The 20,494-nt window shown below is 43.6% G+C and overlaps 4 protein-coding genes across 4 annotated transcripts, besides 1 other annotated feature; all 4 read right to left on the bottom strand.

Moving 5' to 3' along the window:
* Positions 1-1,647: 1,647 nt before the first annotated feature.
* cox2 (cytochrome c oxidase subunit 2) lies at positions 1,648-2,430 on the bottom strand. The gene has a single exon. It carries the CDS (start codon positions 2,428-2,430, stop codon positions 1,648-1,650), a length of 783 nt encoding a protein of 260 aa, YP_004849352.1.
* Positions 2,431-2,803: 373 nt separating this feature from the next.
* Positions 2,804-2,876: a sequence feature (chloroplast-like DNA).
* Positions 2,877-3,066: 190 nt separating this feature from the next.
* Positions 3,067-3,501, bottom strand: sdh4 (succinate dehydrogenase subunit 4). The gene has a single exon. It carries the CDS (start codon positions 3,499-3,501, stop codon positions 3,067-3,069), a length of 435 nt encoding a protein of 144 aa, YP_004849351.1.
* Positions 3,429-4,226, bottom strand: cox3 (cytochrome c oxidase subunit 3). Its single transcript has one exon. It carries the CDS (start codon positions 4,224-4,226, stop codon positions 3,429-3,431), a length of 798 nt encoding a protein of 265 aa, YP_004849350.1.
* Positions 4,227-9,441: 5,215 nt separating this feature from the next.
* atp8 (ATPase subunit 8) lies at positions 9,442-9,921 on the bottom strand. Its single transcript has one exon. The coding sequence runs from the start codon at positions 9,919-9,921 to the stop codon at positions 9,442-9,444; it is 480 nt and encodes a 159-aa protein (YP_004849349.1).
* Between the last annotated feature and the right edge of the window lie 10,573 nt (positions 9,922-20,494).

The following is a 20,494-nucleotide window of genomic DNA, read 5'->3' as shown; positions in this document are numbered from 1 at the left end:
AAGTTATTAGTAGCTAGGCAGCTAAGCCAGTAGTAGTTCAGTTCAGGCGCTGTTCTCAAATCTAGTTGACTACGTTGTAGCGTAGCGGTACGGGACAGGAAAAGAATTGATAGCGGTACACTGAACACAAAGAAATTTGATAGACATATGTTGAGAGTTCGACAAGTAGCACTGAATCTACTATCAGTAGTGATTTATAGAAGTTGACTCGCTTAAACGAAGAGAGTGAACAAAGCATAGCGGAGTGAAGAGAGAAATGGTTTCATTAGATAGCTCTCTCGATGTCCTTGTTATCTTTCCTAGGTAGATTGTGACTTATTCATTCTTTCTCGCTGACTCTGGTTTCCCCGCCGTGGATCCTTTCTCGGTTAGGGCCTCCCCTATCCTTATTCATTGATCGCTCTCTTTGCCGCGAATCTCGGCATGGTGGTCCTTCGCCTCGCAATATTCTTTGCTCCTCCTTCCTGGGCTTGATTGGTACATCAAGCATATCGGCATCTTGCTTCTTCGGTGTGGTACACATATCTATCAATGAAAAGAAAGTAATAGAATTCATTCCCGCGTACTCGCATATTGAATTGCGCCTTCGGACCATCAAAGAAAGGTCCAGGGTCCGGAGTCCGCAGTCCGCAGTCCTACGTCCGCAGGGCCAAAGAAAGGTCCAGGTGATTTATCCGTAGGACCATCCATATGGAAGGAAGTAGTCCTACGTCCTACGTCCGCAGGATTTATCCTACGTCCGGAGTCCTACGTCCGCAGGATTTATCCGGAGGACTATCCATTAGAAGTAGGACTATCCATTAGAAGTAGGACCATCCGTAATTAACAGAAGTAGGACTATCCGTAATTAACCGAAGGAGTCCGGAGGACTTTCCGTAATTAACCGAACTTTGCACCTCTTGACTATGAATCATATATATTGATTTTGACCGGAGCAAAGATCATTGCCCACGGAGCGGCGCAAAGAATATTGCGACCTGTGGATTCATTGAGGCGGTGAAGAATTGCCATTTTATGAGCTTGTAAGACCCCTCCGGAGGAGAAGGATAGGGGAGCAAGGTGAAAAGTGGTTTTCAAAGTCAGAGCTATCCCTTATTATTGAGGGCTTTGACCACCTGGACACTCGCCTACTCAGTCGCAAGGATCAAAGAATTTGATTGACAAAGAATATTGCGATTTTACCGAGTCCTTCGTCTCGCAATATTCTTTGCGCCTTCGGTGAGTCAGGTTAATATGGATAAGTCCTTCGGACTGATAGCGTCCAAAAAATAGGCGAGGGCGGGCGGGCTATAAGTAGGCCGTTTGCTATTGCTATAAGGGCTGCTCGCCTTTATACGGCTTGGCTTCGCTATCGCTCATGACTTGTATTGTGGTCGGCCTAAAAAGTAGTCTTCCTACCATAAAAAAATGCCTATTATCTAGTTCGTTAAGCTTCGCCAAAAGCAAGACGAGGGCGCTCTGCTTCGTAGACAAGGCTCGTCTAGTACTTGACTTACGAGTTCGTGTAGGACTCCCCCCTCTCTCTAAAGGGGCTTATGCACGGAACTCCTTGTCTACTAAAGAAGCGTTAGAGCGAGCGAGTTCAGCCTGAAATTGAGTGGTCTCCCTCCTTTTCCCTCACTGAGATATTATGTCTTTCATTTCCACTTAAGCTTCCCCGCTTTGAGGGATTAATTGATTGGATACCCGAGAACCATAATCTTTCCTAGGAACTGCTTCTACGACGATAGGCGTAAAGGCATGATTAGTTCCACAAATCTCACTGCACTGACCATAGTAAACTCCTTCTCGTTGTACCAAAATGGAGATCTGATTTAAACGACCAGGTACAGCATCACATTTGACACCTGAGGAAGGTACAGCCCAACTATGAGGTACATCAGCAGGTGTTACAATAATACGTAGATGAGTTTTGGCTGGTAGAACCACTCTATTGTCCACTTCTAATAAACGTGATTGACCCAATTCTAGATCATCTTCTGGAATCGTATAACTGTCAAAAGTGAGTGACTGTTCATCGGAACTGTTATAGTCAGAATACTCATAAGTCCGATACCATTGATGTCCAATAGCTTTGATAGTCATGGCTGGATCTACTACTACCTCGTCCATTGAGTATAAGAGAGCAAAGGATGGTATAGCAATGAACATCGGAATGATACTAGGAAAAATGGTCCAAAGAATCTCGATAGTAGTTCCATGAACAATCCTTTGCGGTATTTTCTTTTGAGAATAGTGGAAATGCCATAAAGCGCGAACCAAGATCCGTGATACGAAAACAAAAATCAGAATGAGGAAGAAAAAGATATCGTGATGTAAGTCTATTATTCCTTGCATCATAGGTGTTGCTGCGTCTTGAGATCCTAATTGCCATGGTTCCGCTGCATCACAAGGAGCAATTGTGAGGAATAGCCATTTGAGAACAATCATTTTCTTTGGTTTATTCTTTGACTGCTCTGCTCCCCCCCCCAAAAAAAGAGAGACTTGTTCTTGCTCTCCCAATGAAGGAAGACGGAAATCGCCGGTTGGGTTGGTCCAACCAAGAAAGGCATGGGATGGGCATTGCTTGGGCCGAGTTAAGTATGGCTACCTATTACTCCTCACTGCACACTTGAAATATCTCTTGATACTCCCCCCTCTTTCTTACAACTAGTTGCTGCATGCTATCGGATCTCGAGCAATGGGAGGTTACAATTGAGAATCCACACTCTCATTACATTACATTTTGATGTCGAAAAGGTCTTTTGGGCAATGAGCATTCCTTATGGGCGTATCCGTTCTCTATTTAGAGAAATTCTTAGAGCGGTGCAGTTTATGCATGGCGAAAGGGAGCATTGGAAGGGTCTTAGCTCCAGAATATGAAGACGAATGAATAAGGAAGATCAGATTCAAGGAATAAGAGGACAAAGGCTCGATAGGAGGAAATGAATAAGGGGTCCGACGGAGCCTTCGGAGTACTATAAAGAGGAAAGCCTAGACTGATCGATGTTCTTGGTAGGAACATCCATAAATCAGGGGAGGGAGATCGAGTTTCAAACCTTTATACACAAAACTGAAACTCAAAATTCACTTCCTTCCTTCCGCAAGGCCGATATCTTTCATAGCAGGCAAGGATGAGTCCATTAGGTTCTTCGATTGATTCGGAAAAGAAATGAGAGACAAGAAAAGATCTTTGATGGAGATGAAAAGGAAGAATCTCAAATAGACCAAGATCCAATTTCGGGTCATTTCTTGGTGAACATGATCTGCCATAATCTCTTCGATCCCTGAATTTATGTGCCAGAATAAAGAGAGATTTGGTAGGAAAGTGGAAGAGACCTTGTGGTATATAATAATGAGAGGGAGTGGGAAAGCTGCTGTAATTCTTTGGAAAAGCCCGGTTCTCTTTGTCTTCGAGCTTGAATTCCTCAATCCACTCTTTCGTTCTTTCATATACCTCCCCACCAATAGATAGAGACAAATAGGAATAACCGAACCACGTCTACAAAATGCCAGTACCATGCAGCTGCTTCAAAGCCAACGTGATGCTCCTTGGTCAGATGACCAAGATATTGGCGAATACCACATACGATCAAGAAAAGAGTACCTATAATCACATGAAAACCATGAAAGCCAGTTGCTAAGAAAAAGGTAGAACCATAAATACTATCCGAAATAGTGAAGGGTGCTTGATAATATTCCATTCCTTGAAAGCCTGTGAATACTAGAGCCAGTGAAACGGTAGCTACTAAAGCGTAAACAGCTCGTTTTTCCTTCCCCGCGAGTATAGCATGATGAGCCCAAGTTACGGCTGCTCCGGATGAAAGGAGAATAGGGGTATTAAGAAAAGGGATTTCCCGAGGATCTAAAACCCCAATCCCTTTTGGGGGCCAAATACCTCCGATCTCTACCGTAGGTGCCAAAGAAGAATGAGAAGAAGCCCGAAAAAAAGCAAAAAGGAACATAACCTCCGATACGATAAAGAGAATAAAACCATATCGAAGTCCTAATTGTACGACTTTGGTATGATGTCCTTCCAACGTGGATTCACGTAGAACATCGCGCCACCATACGAACATGGTATATAGGAGAAATATGAGGCCCAAACTGAGAAGTCTTGCACCCCCTTGAAATGAGTGCATGTACATCACACCTCCTACGGTGGTTGCCAAAGCTCCGAGTGAACCCGAAATAGGCCATGGACTTGGATCTACCAAATGATAAGAATGCCTCTGAGATTCAATCATAAACCACTTTGCCTCGGTTGTATGTAAACCCCCCCTTCACCCCCACCCGCTAAAGTGGTAAAGAAGGGCTCTTTGGGGTCTCATTTTCTTTCTATCTGACAGGACTCAAAAATAGGAAGGGATGGTTCTTTCATTGCATTGATAGAAGTCTAACTAGAAAAAGATCTCGTTGCTTTGACCGAGCCCTAGGCTTTCCTTGGATAGAGCCCTCTATATTCCGACTGATTTATGGCGTAGAAGGCGGGAATAGGAATCACTCATATTGCATTGAGCCTTAACAGTCCGGAGGACTATCCCGCTCCGTGGGATTCTTTGAGCCTCGCAATATTCTTTGCACCTATCCATCCACGCAATATTCTTTGCACCTTCGCTCCAAATAAAGTAATAGCCGCAACTCAATTCATTCAGCCTTCGCCTAGAAATTCACTTTGCGACCCACTCCGTAAGCCCACTACACGGGAAGAAAGAATATCCTTAGCTATTTATCTTGATTATCTCTTCTCTGAAAATATCCTCTTATTCTACTATTAGAAGAAAGCCTACTTTCAGTTTCTAGTCAAAGAAAGGTCCAGGCGCAGGCGCAAAGAATATTGCGAGGTGCAGTCTAATGGATAGGACTGAGGGCTCGACTGAAAGGAGAGAAGGCGCAATTCAATATGCGAGGTCCATATTCCGACTGAGGAACTGAAACTTCCGCGTAGTGCTTCCCTTGTTCATTGATAGTAATCCTGAAGTTTCTTCTTGGCATCAAAATAGATCAATGAAAGAGGACTAAAAATAAGACGAAAGTACTTATGACGGCTTTCCTTCCCAACAAATCTTCGTTCTTAGTTATTTGATTCCACTTTCAAACTTTCTGGGAGTTGTCTTCTCCTAGGCTTTCTTCTTTCTGGCAGTCTTCTGCCTTGCCGTAGGGAGTAGGTTCAGGAGAACCATAACCATAAATCAGAGAGACGGAGGCATCAATCACGCAATATTCTTTGCACCTCTTCCTTTAAGCTATATTTTTGAGGCTCCGGAGGCTCAAAGAATTTGAGTCTAGTAAAGCTTTTTTTGTTTGGAGGCCGTAGAAGGCTAGGCTTTCCGTATTATTTTGAGGTTTTTAGTGGCTTTCCTCTTTCACTTTAACCCCGCGTAGTGGGCATTGACTTCTTCATTGATTTTCTTCCCGTAGGACCAATTCAACTCCAACGGAGCGGAGGACTTCCTTTCTCCTATTCCACTGAAATGTTGTTGGATAGGCTTTCCCTTTATTCCACTGAAACTGACTGAACTTTCTCTGGGTTAATATGGATAGTCATCTGGACCTTTCTTTTTAGATCTTTGCGCCTTCTATATATTCTTTGCACCTCAATATTCTTTCTTTTTCAAATATGATATGATGAAATTCAATCAATCAAATTTCATTGATCAGTTCTTCCCGCGTAGTGCTTTCTTTATTTCGTAGCTTAATATGGGAATTTATAGGCGAAGGAGAAGGCCTATCCATTAGAGAATTTGACTTGCGACGGAGGCTCAAAGAATGATCGAAGCCGTATTTATGCGAGGCGCCATAAGACAGGGATATTGTTGAATACTATTACTTTGAGTCGCAGAGAGCAAAGAATTTTCTCTTAATGGAACTTAGCGCGGGTTAATATGGATAGGACTGAGGTCTTAAGACTCCTAACTACTAATGGAAAGGACCCACGGAGCGGTGCAAAGAATATATAGAAGGACAGACAGGTCCGGAGGACCCGTCTGTCCTTCGGTCTTAATACTCCTAACGTCGAATAAGAAGCTGGAGGCTGGGTCCAGGTGCAAAGAATATTGCGTCCATTAGATCCATTGAATTAGGCGGAGGACTTTATCAAGCTTAGCTTTCTGGATTCTTCCGCGGAGTGGGGCTTTCTCTAGTAGGTCTGGAGGCTCAAAGAATGATCGAAGGCTCCGGACCATAAAGAAGAGAGACGGAGGACTTCCATTGACTTTTTCTTCCTTTCACTTCTAACTTCAAACCTTTCATATGAAACCTTGAAAATAAAGGAGGGAGCGGACTACGGAGGCCATAAGTTTGAGTTCCTCAGATGGATAAAAACAAGTCCTCCGGACGACCTATCCACTGAAAGTAGCTACGTAGTCTTGTCTCCTTCCCCGCGTAGTGGGCATTGACTTCTTCATTGATTTTCTTCTATCTCCCACGTAGCGGTTGAATATGAAAGGAAGCCCACGGAGCTGAAGACGGAGCGGGATAATAAAGAAGAAAGCTCAAAAGGAGGGAGCGGACCTCAATGAACAAGGGGAGGACTCGTTTTCATCCTTATGGAAGAAAAATCTCTTTTTTATCTAAAAGACGTAGAAGGAGGCTCAATGTCTAATCTTTCTCTCAAATCAATATCCCCCAGTGCAAATCTTCCAGCAATATTCTCAATATTCAAAGAGCCTTTCTTCTTTTCTTAGATAAATGCGCTTCGTAGATTATGCTGAAGGAGGAGTGGGCCATGATCTTTGCTCCTTAATTTCCCTAATGGATAGTCATCTGGACCTTTCTTTTTAGTTCTTTGCGCTCGTCAACGCATATTTCATTGCGCCTTCGCCTTCAATGAAATCCATAAATAAATAGGGGTAGATTTCAGACTCAAGAGGAGGGTTCCTTATCAATATCAATGAGACGGATAGGCTTTCTTTTACATTCCACAGGTCCGAAGGACTATCCATATTTATTAACCTGTCTGTCCTTCGCCTAACTAGTTCATATAGACCTTTGTTTTTCTTCCGCGGTCACTAATATGGATAGTCCGGAGGACCTCCTTCAGCATAATCTATGAATGATCGGAGCAAAGAATATTGCGGAAAAGAAGAAAGGAGTGCAAGCGAAAACTAATGGATTGAATAGTCCTTCGGACGGACTACCGCACCGTGGGGGATATTGTTGAGAAAGAATATTGAAAAAGAATGATCGAAGAATATTGAAAAAGGACGGAGGATAGGCTTTCTTTGAACAATGTGGATGTATCAAAGATTCCACAGGTTAATATGGTTGATTTCAGACTAGTCCTTCGCCTTGGATCTGGGGACTATTCGCTATTCTAATAGACAGAGGAGAGGTTCAAAGAATATTGAGAATACTCGTGCAAGCGCAATCAATGAACAAGGTGAAAAGAATCAAAAAAAAGGCGGTCGATGATCAGGAAGAAAAAGTCAAAAGTCTATCCCCTCCCCTCCGTTAGGCGCAAAGAAGAAAAACAAGGTGCAAAGATCTATGGCCCAATTATAAGGGGTCCAGATGCGCCATAAGACTGGTCCGAAGGACTATCCATATGAACCTCCGTCTTCAACAAGATTTCCACCCCTGAATATTAAGCTACTGAGGCCCAATATTGCGAGGGAAGAACTGCGCCATAAGACAGGTCCGAAGGACTATCCATTAGGGAATGAGACGGAGGTGAAAAGAAGATTGAATCTACCCCCGCGGATATTATTGGAATAAGACTTTTTAAGCGGAAATCCCCCCCGTCCGCTTTAGAGTCCTTCGGACGTCCTCAGTCCTTTCCATTAGTAGTTAGGAGCTTTGTTCGGTTAATTACGGAAAGTCCTCCTTCCATATGGATAGTCCGACTGAAAATGGATAGTCCTACTTCGGTTAATTACGGATGGTCCTACTTCTAATGGATAGTCCTACGGATAAATCACCTGGACCTTTCTTTGATGGTCCTCCGGACGGCTCAAAGAATTTGAGGGAACGTTAGGAGCAAAGAACAAAATAAAAGGGACCAGATGACTATCCATATTAACCCGTCTGTCCTTCGGACCTGTCTTATTGCGACTACAAAAACAAAAGCTCTAGATGAGGCGCAATGAAATATGCGAGTTAAGGCTGAATGAATTGAGTTCATCATATTTGAAAACCGGGGAGCCTTGAACTTCCTTTAACTGCTTTCCTATTCCTTTCACTTTTTCTGACTTTACCTTCTCTTTATTCCGCTCCGTCTTCTTGAATGAATCTCAATTGCAGACTTCTACGTCTTCTGTTTTATTTTAGTAGGCTCTCTTCTTTTTCAGACGAAGGATTCTCCCGCTCCGTGGGGTCTTGGACGAGGATTCTCCCAAGAACCTAATAAATACTGAAGAAAGCCTATCCTGAGACTGAATACGAGAAACTGAAAGGAGAAAGCCTATGATTTTCAGCAAGCATTTTTGGAAAGTAACAATTCTCTTCAGTTTGGTTTCGGAAAACTTGTTGGTCGCGGATTAGTGCGTTCTGCGCCGCCCGGCGGCCACATAGAATTGAGAAAAGCCTATGGTTGAGGCAGCATTAATTTATGAAACTTTACACGTGGGAAGGGATGACTCTTTCTATTCAAACCTGTAAACATAGAAGACCGCCTCAATGAACAAGGGATCATTCACATAGAATAGTTATGAACAACGAGAAAGGGAATATAAGGTTTGAATTCAGAGGAAAGCCTAGCCTGAATGAACAAGGTTCAAAGAATATTGACAGCTGCACTTATGAGTCTTTCAGTTACCTTTCTGCCTCTTTAAAGAGAGTTCAAGGTTTTCTATTATCGGAAGAATCAGAATAAGAAGAAAATAGAGGAAGACAGAGAGAAGAGAGCTCAAGAGGCGCAATGAAATATGCGTGAGAAGCGCATTTCCTTAGTGGAATACTTTGAGTAGTGGAATACTTTGATAGCGGAATAAGAAGCCGGAGGCTGGGTCAAGACGATCTTTTGATCTATTCTAATGGTTCTAATGGATAGTCCTCCGTTTTAGAGTCCTACGGATAAATCCTCCGGACTGGTCCGAAGGCTAGGTTCATACGGATAGTCCTCCGGACGGTTAGTTGGAGCCTTGTTTTTCGAAATCTTCTTTGAGCCTCAGTCGTCTCATTGATAAGGACATCTTTGCAAATGAAGAGCGGGAGGTGCAAAGTGCGGCTATTACTTTGAAAAGAATAGGAGCTCCGCGGTTTGAATTGAATAAAAAGGATAGGCTGAAATTCAAAGTGAATAAGAGGATATTTTCAGACATAATATCTAAAGTCAATGAACAGGGGCTCCTAACCTCTGATTTATGGGGAGCCTACTACGTCCATTAGTTCCGAACTTGGCTCCGCTCCTATTAGTTCGAACTTGGCTCTGCTCCTTCGCTTTTTCTCTTATTGATCTCTCTTGTAATGCTTTCTACTAAGAATCAAGAAAGCGCAACTTCTATTTTGTCCGAACGACCTTGATTAAAAAACGATGCTTCCTTGGCCGTGTAGAACATGGATTAGCATTATTTCATTCCTACAAGCGATCCCCCATCCAGGATTGGAAGAAGTGCTATATGAGGACTTCGAGATCAAATAGAATATATTTCTTTCGAGACCTCGTGAGCCACTTATTTCTCCGAAACAAGAGAGAAAAGTGATTTTCCTCCTTTTTCCCAATAAGTCGACGGCCTTACACCATTGGGATACTTCTTTGAAACTAGAGTACATATAGGATACACCGGTGCTAAAACCTTTTCTCAAAAGATCTTCCAAACTGTTGGGGTCCTTGCTCCGTATGTTCTTCCCCCGGTGTGAAAGCAGTTGGTTCCGTAGTTTGAGAATTCTACTGATCCCAAGTACTCCATCTCCATCATTGCATATGGGAATATAGAAAGTCAAGAAGAAAAGGCATGACCAGAAGAATTGTGTGAAATAAGTCAATTTATCCAGTTGAGGCATTCTTTCTTTTTCTCAAGAAAATTCCCTCCAGACAGAAATCCTTCCTGTACGAGTAGTGAAGAACTATAGAGAGCAGTGGTTGGTTGTTGACCAACGGAAAGCATGGGAGAAAGAAAGATGCTGGCAAGGAAGCATCAAAATAGATCAATGAAAGAGGCTCAAAGAATGATCTCGGACTATTTTCATTTTAGTCCGACTAGAAACTAGGGAAACTAAAGACTAACGAAATCTAGATGAGAATCCGTACAATTAGTCTCGAGAAAAAGAAGAAAGCAATCAAAAAAGTTCAGACAGAAAATGAACCGAAAATCTTCTTCTCTCATATTGAATTCATCCTTCTACGCATCTCCATGGGCTCGACTGAGAGTGGAGGAGAGGACGGGAAGAATGAGAAAAATAGTAAGGCGAGAAGACAGGTCCGAAGGACTATCCATCAGGGAGTCTGGACCCCGTAGTTAGGAGCAAAGAATATTGCGAAAGAGTCATGATAGGTGCAAATCTTCTTATAGATTATGCTGAAGGAGGAGGCGCAATTCAATATGCGAAAGTCATGATCCCTTTAAAGCAGACGTTAGGCGCAAAGAAAGAAGCTCATTAACGAGAATGAAAGAATAATTCACTCATTAACGATAATGAAAGAATAATTCTGATTGAATCACCTTGTTTTTACGGAGTTCAATACTAGATTGAAGACGGAGGGAAATCCCAGATTTTGCTAGGTTTTGGGCCTATAAAGTAGCAAGAAATCATGAAAAATCCGTCATTTTTAGACAATTTTCGTTAAATATCAATCTTTGATTTAGTCCTATTTAGAAGCAAAAAAGCCGGGAAAACGCAATGAAAGAATCAAGCCTATCCCAGAAATTCACATGGATCAGTTCTAGTTTGAGTTTATGGTCCGGATACTGACGGGTCTATTCTTGATTCCGCTCCTGAATATGGATAGTCCTCCTTCCCTCCATATGGATGGTCCTACGGATAAATCCTCCGGACTACTTCGGTTAATTACGGATGGTCCTACGGATAAATCCTCCGGACTCCGGATAAATCCTGCTTCTAATGGATAGTCCTACGGATAAATCCTCCGGACCCTGGACCTTTCTTTGGCACTGCGGACTCCGGACTCCGGACTGCTTCGGTTAATTACGGATGGTCCTACGGATAAATCCTCCGGACTACTTCCATATGGATAGTCCTCCGGATAAGAATCCTGCGGACTCCGGACCCTGGACCTTTCTTTGGCACTCCGGACGGATAAAGAAAGGATAAATAAAGGCGCAAAGAATATTGCGAAGCGAAGCGCATTTATCTAAGAAAAGAAGAAAGGATAAATAAAGGCGCAAAGAATATTGCGAGAGCGGGAATTACCTTTTCTCTTCGGGTTAGCTAAGAGTTGCCGGAGGCTTGAAGTCGGATAATTACTTTTACTTAAAGGTTTCACAAACCTGCAAAATCTTCTCCAAATTAGCGTTAGCGTTCTGAGCTAGCCAAGCAGTATATCTAAAATATAGAAAGAAGAAAAATCCATGCAATCTAAGTACACTAAGAACCTACAGCATCGTCACCGCTGCGTGGGAAGGTTAATTCTTCTAACTCTGGTATTCTCGTTGAACAAGCAGTTCACATCCGACTGCCCGCGTAGTGGGGGAAGCTCGCTCGCTAACTTTGCACTTCGGCCAAAATGCCGAAAAAAGGCTAAGGCCGAAGGAGGTCTGACTCCTTCGCTCAAGGAAGAATTGCCCGATTGGATATATATCTCGGTGCGGAGAGAGGAAAGGATCACGGAAGCCTCAGTCTCAGTACGAAAGGGGCAAAAAGCTGGAAAAAGCATACTGGCTTCACCTTGCCCTAGGATGGGGTCCGCCGGATCTTTTAAGGCATAGGCTTAATGCTGAGACGCACGGGGATATCCGGTCCAGGATGGATATTCAAGACAAGGACGAAGGCTCTCCGTCACGCAAGATGATTACAAGTCTTAGGAGTGAACTTCCGCTTTACCCCTTCCGGTATCAGGAAGCGAAGGGCAGAGAAAGCGAGCGAGAAAACATAAATCAAGGCGGTCGATGACTTAAAATAGGCAAAAAGAAAAGACAGAAAGCCTACGGGTTTCTCGGTTTACCCTTCTTTTAGGATAGAAAAAGGCACTGCCTGTGTGACCACTACAAGCGGACGTGACGAGCGACGCAGGGCCACCCACGACCGCTAGCAATACGAGGTAAAGCGGCCAGAAAGCATACCATAGGATGCGTCCTGAGGGCATTCACATAAACATTCTTCGAATTGTTCACATTCGGCGGGATGTTCTTAGCCTTGTCTCCAGGTGAATAATTGAATCGGCACCGGCGCGATCGGACCTATTGCAGCCTTCGGTTGACTGGTGGCATTCGATGGTATGCTTGAGGCCTTCCCAACCCGCTCCGTGTAAAAGAGGTAGAAGGAGGCTCAAAGAATTATCGAAGAGCAAGACGAAAGAAAATAGCGACTTCCAGTCGGTGATGGGAAATCTCAATGTTATCGCAGATTCAAAGGCGCAAAGAATATTGCATTGAGGCTCGACTGAAAGGAGAGGCGAATTTGAGAAGAAAGAACTATATCGGCTAAATACTCAACTGCCTCAGACGTCACTGGGACAAGAGCCGGAGATTCCGAAACCTCTCGCAGCTTCTTTGCTTCCTCTGGTCTCGATATTTGAACCGCCTCAATAAACAATAAATAAGGGTCCAAAAAATCAAGGTCATCTTCAACCCTTTTTTTGATGCGCCTCAGTCCTATCCATTAGAACGTCGGCCCTCACCCTTTTTCTTCTTAGTGCGCGCTTGAGCTTTAGTCTTCCGAGTTCTCAAATTCTTTGACCCTCTGTCTCAGTATTCGGCAGAGATGCTGATGTTAACAAGAAATGCAGGCTGAATGCTGTATGGAAGGATGATCATTTCGGCTTCTTGTAGCCATTGATGCTGTCTAATGCTTGGAGAGACATTGTTAGTAATGTGACTTTGGACAAGGTTACTGAAGATAGAACTATCTGGCCTCAGAGGTCAGTTTTCAGTTGCTAAGACAGTGAAGCTCTTTCATCTTCCTGGTAATACTGTCCCTTGGTTCAAGCTTCTTTGGGGTAAGAAGCACATCCCTAGTCATGCTTTTCTTTCCTGGATGGCTATGAATAAGAGTCTGAGAGTCAAAGCTAAACTGTACAATCTTTAAGTGCTTTCGTCTGATTTTGAGGTTTGGAAGCAAAGAAGCAGAGCGGAGTTTGATTCCTTATATCAGAAAAAGATATAGGAAGACTCCCAGAAAGAAGAAAGCCTAGGAGAAAGCAAAGAAAGAGTAAGGATCAGAAAGCTCCTAACCCCTATTTATTTATGGATGTGAATTGAGCGAAGGCGCAAAGAATATTGCGAAGGTTCAAAGAATATTGACTTGATAAACCTCTATTTAGCTTCTTATATCTGAAGACGATAAAGTCAGATAATCAGCCTCCGGCTGGGTCGGATCGTCCATACCTAGTTGAGTATCTTTGTCCGTCATAACGAAGTCACTCTTTGAAAAAGGGTCGGGCTTTGTTGGAGTTGACTCGGTGAGTACACTTTCATCTTTACGAGAAGAAGCGCGAACAACAACTATATTATTCAGCCAGAGACCTGATTTACCCGATGAGTGGAACGGCTCGACAAAAGTCTTAGGACTCGGGACGGACGCGCCTCCTTCCTGCTAGAACTCATAGGTCTACGGGGTTCTTTCGGTAGCGAGAATAGTGGTCCCAAACGGAATAGAAGTACTTTTGATTCACTGAATCGGAATCTTTGAAAGAAGAAAGGGGGACGGAGGATCAATGAAATTTGATGATGATGAGTAAGCTCTTGCTTTTCTTGCTCCTCTTTCTGAAGTTGCGAGAGGTTCAAAGATCCTTATCAATGATTGGAGTGGCTGTTCCGGTTGCAGACGTTGCTGTTGGAGTAGAAGCTGTAGCCCTTTCGGTGAGGTGCGAATGCTCGACCTCGACCCATTGGCATTAGTTGAGGATGCACCATCCCTGATTATTTCTTAGGAGAAAGCCTCTTTCGTCGGGTTCAAGGGAAAAGACTAAGAATGAGGTCCCCTCCCCCCAGTTGAGGAACGAGGGCAAAAGCGAAGCCTATGAAGTGAGTATGAGCTCGCTCGACCCCCACGTAGCGGGAATAGCACCATCTTCTCTCTTTCATGAGTAGTTCACTGCACTCATTAGTAGCTGGACCAAGAGGTTATTCTCTCTATGATCTCCTGGACTGGAATAGGCGCTCTCCCCATAGCAAGAGGGAGCTCGACGTAGTCGGTCTTTCGACAGTCACAGTAATTGAGAGAAGCAGCTGCCCGGGAGAGGGAGGTATCGGATTAGGCACGAAGAGAGGATTAGTCGAATCGACTGTAAGAAGAGGCATCCGTTCTTGTGGCAGTAGCAGTTGCAGAAGTTGAATCGTCAGTGGCTGTTCTTGTTTAAGAAATAGCTGCAGCTATTCCCACCAAGGCCTGACGATAGGCTGATTTCAGGATTTCCTATCCATCCTCAAATTCTTTGAGCCTTTGTTACAAGAAAATACTCTTTAGTGACTCAAGAATATCCCTGTCTTATGGCACCTCTCATCTGGAGCCTTTGTTTTTGAAACAAGTCAAATTCTCTAATGGATAGGCCTGAATTCATGAATATTGAATTGAACCTACTAAAATCAAAGGAATAAAGAAAGAGCTCAAAAGGAGTCAAAAGGAGAAGTCCGAAACCTCATCACCTACTCCCGGAGGCAAGGAACTGGAGGCAAGGTGAAATTCAATATGACGAAGTCTTATAGTTGGGTCTCATCCCCCCATAATCAAGTAGCGTCCACTAAAAAGGAGCGGAGCGCGGAAGGACGAGGCGCAATGAAATATGCCTTGAATGAATCTACCCTTTTTAGACTCGACTACTCCGCTACGTGGGCTTACTAGTAATGCTGAAGTTTCCTCCTTTTCTAGCTTTCTTTCTAATGCCCTTCTTTATGGTCAAGTGTATGGTCACTTCCCCGAGGCGCGGATCCCACTACACGGGAATATATTATGATATAATGAACTATCTTCTTTCTAATAGCTGGTTTCAACAGCCACCGGGGAGGAGACAAGAACTCAATCTACTGAAACAAGGGTTTCAACCACAGCGAGAGCAGACCTCAAAAAAATAAGGAAGAAAAAGATAAAGGCGCGAAGCGAAGCCTATGAAGTCATAAGGGCAAGGGCTTTCCGTGAACTTTCTTATGATGGGAAATCCTTGTTTGCATTTGCGAGACACATTTCATTCGTAGAAATACCACTTCCTACTTCCTCATCCCGACAATAAAGAAAGCACTACGCGGGACAAAGTAGATTCCCAAACTCAAAAGGAAAGACTAAAATCAAAGCTCCAGATGAGTTGAATTGAGGTGCAATGAAATATGCCTTTCAGCAGTGTGCGAATTCGCTCTTTCGGCTGATAACCTTTCGATCCAGAAAGCACTACGCGGAAGTTCCCCACTACGCGGCGCGAAGCGACTGCCCACTTTTTGAAAAGAAATAAAGAGCGCAGAACAAGGTTCAGTTAAGCTTGATAAATCAGTCCTTCGCCTAAGAATAAGGTTCAAAGAATATTGAACTCATGAAATCAATATCCCTGTCTTATGGGGCCTTCGTAGCTTAATAATGGGGATCTGGTTCAATTATAAGGCTCAAAGAAGATTGAGAAAGAATATTGCAAAATCAAGGCGGCAAAGAAAAGGTGAATATGGATTCGTACGATTAGACTTGACTGAGAATGGAATTGCTTTAGCTATCTTTTTTTTCCGTCTTTCAAGGTGGAAGCTAAATCAGAATAGTTTCTAGTTGAAGGCAAGCAAGCTAGGGTTGGTTCGTATTGACAAAGAGCTGGACTTCTGAACTTTCAATGGGTACTGGAGTACTTTCTTTGTCAATCGATGCTTAATACTATCTTTACGCAAATAAAGGCCGAAGAATGAGGCTAAGTCTTCTATTTAGTGGTCTCGCAATATTCTTTGCACCTTGCTGATCTCATTTCAAAAATGCTTCGCCTGCCTCTTCTTTGATTCCGTGCACGAGTAAGTACCCGTAAATCGTAAAGAAAGAGGGGGGGGTAGTTACCTGCTCTTTCATCGAGATTGGCGAATTACGGTAGAAGATAGAAGAGGTTCGAGGATCAAAGTATTTGAGCTTTGCTATTACTTTCATGCTCCTCTTAGAAGGAAGATAAGCACGATAAGCTGGCCTATATCATTGCTTAATTCATGCTTTCTTCGTACTTCCGGAAAGAAATCTCACTCATTTCATTCTATCACATAATGAGAACTCTAGAAAAGAAATTGCTTACTTCATGCTTTCTTCGTATTTATTTAAGGACCCAATCCATCTTTTGTCTATGACGATCGGTACGAAAGGAAGGCATGCTCGCAGGGGATTCTTATTACTAATAGATGATAAGATAATACGAGAATGAAAGAGGTCGAGCGCCTCACCTCTGAGTCTGATTGTTGGAAGTCTGATGACTCCCACTGGTCGTCTTTCAACTCATTAAATCCCCCCTATCTTTTATGGCGGTCTTACCGGAATATCTACTTTATAGAATTCCTATGAGACTAAGAAAACAAACTGAGACCTCGTAGTCTTCCTGTTCCCGGTCGATCCTATGATCGATCTCATACAAAGATAACTTCCTTCTCATCTCATTCCCGACTAAAAAGACTCTTTCTTCTTAGTTTGAGCTTGAGGCGCGTCCAACCCACTACGCGGTAAGCTTTTCCTCTTTTCCTCTCACTTCAAGACTCAAGACCTTACCCGCACCGAGTCAATCCGATCGCTACCTTTCCGGGTCGTATTCTAGTAATTAATTTCATTAATAACTCAGAGCGGCGATCTAAATACTTCTTCAGCAAGAACTTCCGAAGAAGGTAGAGGAACTGAAATGGATTCAACTTCCGCAGGCAGCATCCCTTTCAACGACGACTCCCCGAGAGACCCGCTTCAAACTTCCGATTTAGAAAGAAGGTATCTCAGTCTCTTACCGCGTAGTGGGCTGATCGTGAGAGATGGAATCTTCAACCTCTTATGGAAATGTGTCCAGCGGAAGTATTTACGTAAGAAATTGAGAACCAGGCGAGAGGAGAGGGGTGAGGATCGAGCGCATTCCCTATCGATCAGCATCCTCAACTCTACTTCAAGAGCAGAAAGGTTTCGGAATTCAGAGGCAAGAGCATTCCTTCCTCTTTCTTTAGTCGAGTCATTTCATTCCTTTTCTCACTAGGTCTATAGAAATAGTTCATGGCTAGGGCTAGGTCTCGTCATATTCTTTTCTCAAGAGATGAGAAGAGAGTTCTCCTAATAGAATATTAATCGAGAATTCTACGCAAACTATTAGCTTGAACGCGGTATTACGGGGCGGTATATTCGGCTTGAATTACACAAGGCTTGGGAGAGATAGCTGCCTCCAACTAAACTACTAATAGGATTTTTCTGATTTACAAGACTATTAGAAAACCCCTTGTTCATTGAGGCGGTGAGAACTTCGCCTTCAAACAAAGCAGGGAAAGTGAGGACGGACTCTTGAGAGGGGAAGGGAATCGAGCAGCTTCTGATCTCAACTGCCTGAACTCCTTAAAAGGTAGTTACCATCTCGCCTCATGGTCTCGTCTTTCTCGTCTTCTGGCGAGCAGAAACCTGGGAGGGATTCCTTTCGTACTCCAAAAGTTCAGCTCTGTAGGATAGGAATGATCATCAGTCCAGAGTTTACGAGGGCAAGCGGATACCACGGAGCGGGGAATCAGTCAAATGAGATCTTTCAGTGATAGGACTAGTTACGTAATTATGGAGGCAGGTATTCTCTGTATCAGGGGCGAATACGACCAACTTCATAGAAGGAATATGAAAGAAAGCTGCGGGTATCAGACTCATCTTTCGGCGGAGGAGGGAGGTTTTTGATAGTCTTTCTGTGAGTAGGACTAGCCGGAAAGGGAATGATGGGGTCTTTCTTTATCAGGAGAAAAAGGGAATTACCTGTTGAATAAGTACGATCAATCGTTCCGGATCCCGAACTTGAAGAAAGAGAGAGAAGAATCGGAACTCAGATACAATTATTAGTCGGAATAAAGGTTCCAACAAGAGGAGGAGTGGGCATTCCCTGCCCACTACGCGGTTAGAAGCAGCTATCCGGCAGGCAGGAGAAGAGGTCTCGCGGATCGGATGCTACAGAGGTATTCAGCGGTTAGTGGAGGTTGAATTATCCGTTGCCGAAGAAGAAAGAGAAGTTTCCGATCTTCTTATCATCTCATATGCTCTGTAGATAGGATTATGAGTTTCATGAGTCAGCAAGGTGCAGCAAAGAATATTGCGAGACAGGCGCAAAGAATTTGCGAAGAAGGACTATCCATTAGGGGAGCTTGATTTTGCTCAAAGAATTTGATTTGAGAAGGAGGTAAGATAATAAGTGGAATGAGCCCTAGTCCCATTAAAGCAAGAAGATGGGAATCGAGTCATGATCTCTTTACGTCTCGCTCGCATTATCCATAGCTCTTGGTCTTCTGGTTACGGGCTATTCATTTGATGAAAGAAGTAGGATCACGTACGGATTGAAGTAGCTCGACTCTCAGATAGAGGCGTCTTGCCCAAATTCCCCATGAAATGAGTCCAAGAATATCCCTGTCTTATGGCGCCTTTCGCTCAATATCCTTTGAGCCTTCTAGAAATGAACTTTGCGACTGAGGACGGATGCAAATGTGCTTATTTTAGGCTTTTCTTCTATTAGTAGTAGTAATGAGATTTGTCGAAGATTCCTTTCCGCAATATTCTTTGCACCTCAAATCTTCTTTCTTTTTCAAATATTCTTCATAGTCGTCCGGTCCGGAGGACTCGTCCATCCACTATTTCCTTTCCGTCGCAGCTTCTCAAATTCTTTGACCCGTCCGGAGTCCTACGTCCGCAGGATTTATCCGTAGTCCGGAGTCCGGAGTCCGCAGGGCCAAAGAAAGGTCCAGGTGATTTATCCGTAGGACCATCCGTAATTAACCGAAGTAGTCCGGAGTCCGGAGTCCGCAGGATTTATCCGTAGTCCGGAGGATTTATCCGTAGGACCATCCATATGGAGGGAAGTAGTCCGGAGGATTTATCCGTAGGACCATCCGTAATTAACCGAAGTAGGACCATCCGTAATTAACCGAAGGACTCTAAAACGGAGCAAAGTTCATTTATAGGCGGACTCTCGGGAACTAACCTGCACGGGAGAGCATATTCACCGATACCGGAGCCCCTCTCCCTACGGTCGAGTCTCTTCGCCCCTCTCCTTTCAGTCGAGTTATTTCATAACCTCTGTAGCGCCCAACTCTTATAGTGAGCTGCTTCGCTCCGATCCACGGGCCCCCCCCCTTCCTAAAGCATTTTCTCTCGTACCATAGGCTTTTCACTGGCCTAGGCCGACGCCAATATAAAGGTGATTGTGTACTAGATATTGTATTTTCATGAAGCTGTACGAGTCAAGGATAGGTTTGAATATCTCAACTGGAAAGTCTCGGACTAACTCTTCCCATAGCGTAGCCCACGGAGCGGGGAAAAGGAAGATTTTCAGCAGTCAAGAGATCAATCAGAAGGGAGCGGGCAGAATGGATATTGTCTTCGATCTTGCGATAAAATGAGTCAGACCATATGCGATCCAGTCTCAAACAGAGAATTAGTAATCTGAGTCTCACGGGGAATAGGTTGAATAGTCCGGAGGACGGGGAAGACAGAAAGAAAAGAGAGGCTCCGGAGGTGAAAAGAATATTGACAAAGAATATTTCATGAATTGAGGTGCGGTAGTCCGTCCGAAGGACTATGAAATCCATTAGTTTTCGTTTGCACTCCTTTCTTCTTTTCTTAGATATTCTGGGATTGAACTCCGTCTGAAATCTAGCAGATGAATTTTTAGCTTCTTTCATTCTCGTTAATGAGCACTTGAACCTGTCTTTCTCAGGCGCAAAGAATATTGCGAGAAGAGCAAAGAAGAGAATGGCGATCAGAATTTGAGTCCTTTCATACTTTCGTTGAGGAGAAGGAGGAGTTTGATTCTTGTATAATAATAGGATATTTTAGTAGAATAAGAAGAAGAAGAAGATAAGACTACGTAGCGTAGTGGGCTTTTCTTATGGCGGAGCGGAGGAGTCCGACTATCCACTGAAGAAAGTAGGAAAGCCTAAGGAACCTAAAAAGGGCTAATAGGGGAAGGAAGAAAGCCTATCCCTCCAGAATCATTGAGGACCGAAGGACTTCTTTATATCCCTATTTATTTATTTATGGGACTCCCAGAAAGATTTAGTTCCATAAATCAGTCGGCTAATATATAGGATGAAAGTAGATAGAGAGGAAAAGAAAAAAGCCGTCACTCTTAAGGAGTGCAAGAAGGAATCTTTGAACCTTTTATCCCGATCTCTCTCCTTCTACAACTCAGTCGAGCCACTATTCAACCTTCTTTTCGAGGGGACATCATGTCCTCTTATCTTAATCCCATAAATCATTTAAGGCGATACTGAAAGAAGAAATCCAGCAACTTAATCCGGCA

The sequence above is a fragment of the Cucumis sativus genome (assembly GCF_000004075.3).
Source record: "Cucumis sativus mitochondrion chromosome 1, complete sequence".
NCBI classification, from domain to species: domain Eukaryota; kingdom Viridiplantae; phylum Streptophyta; class Magnoliopsida; order Cucurbitales; family Cucurbitaceae; genus Cucumis; species Cucumis sativus.
The sequence above is the reverse complement of the archived record's forward strand: the minus strand, read 5'-3'. Positions and strand labels throughout refer to the sequence as shown.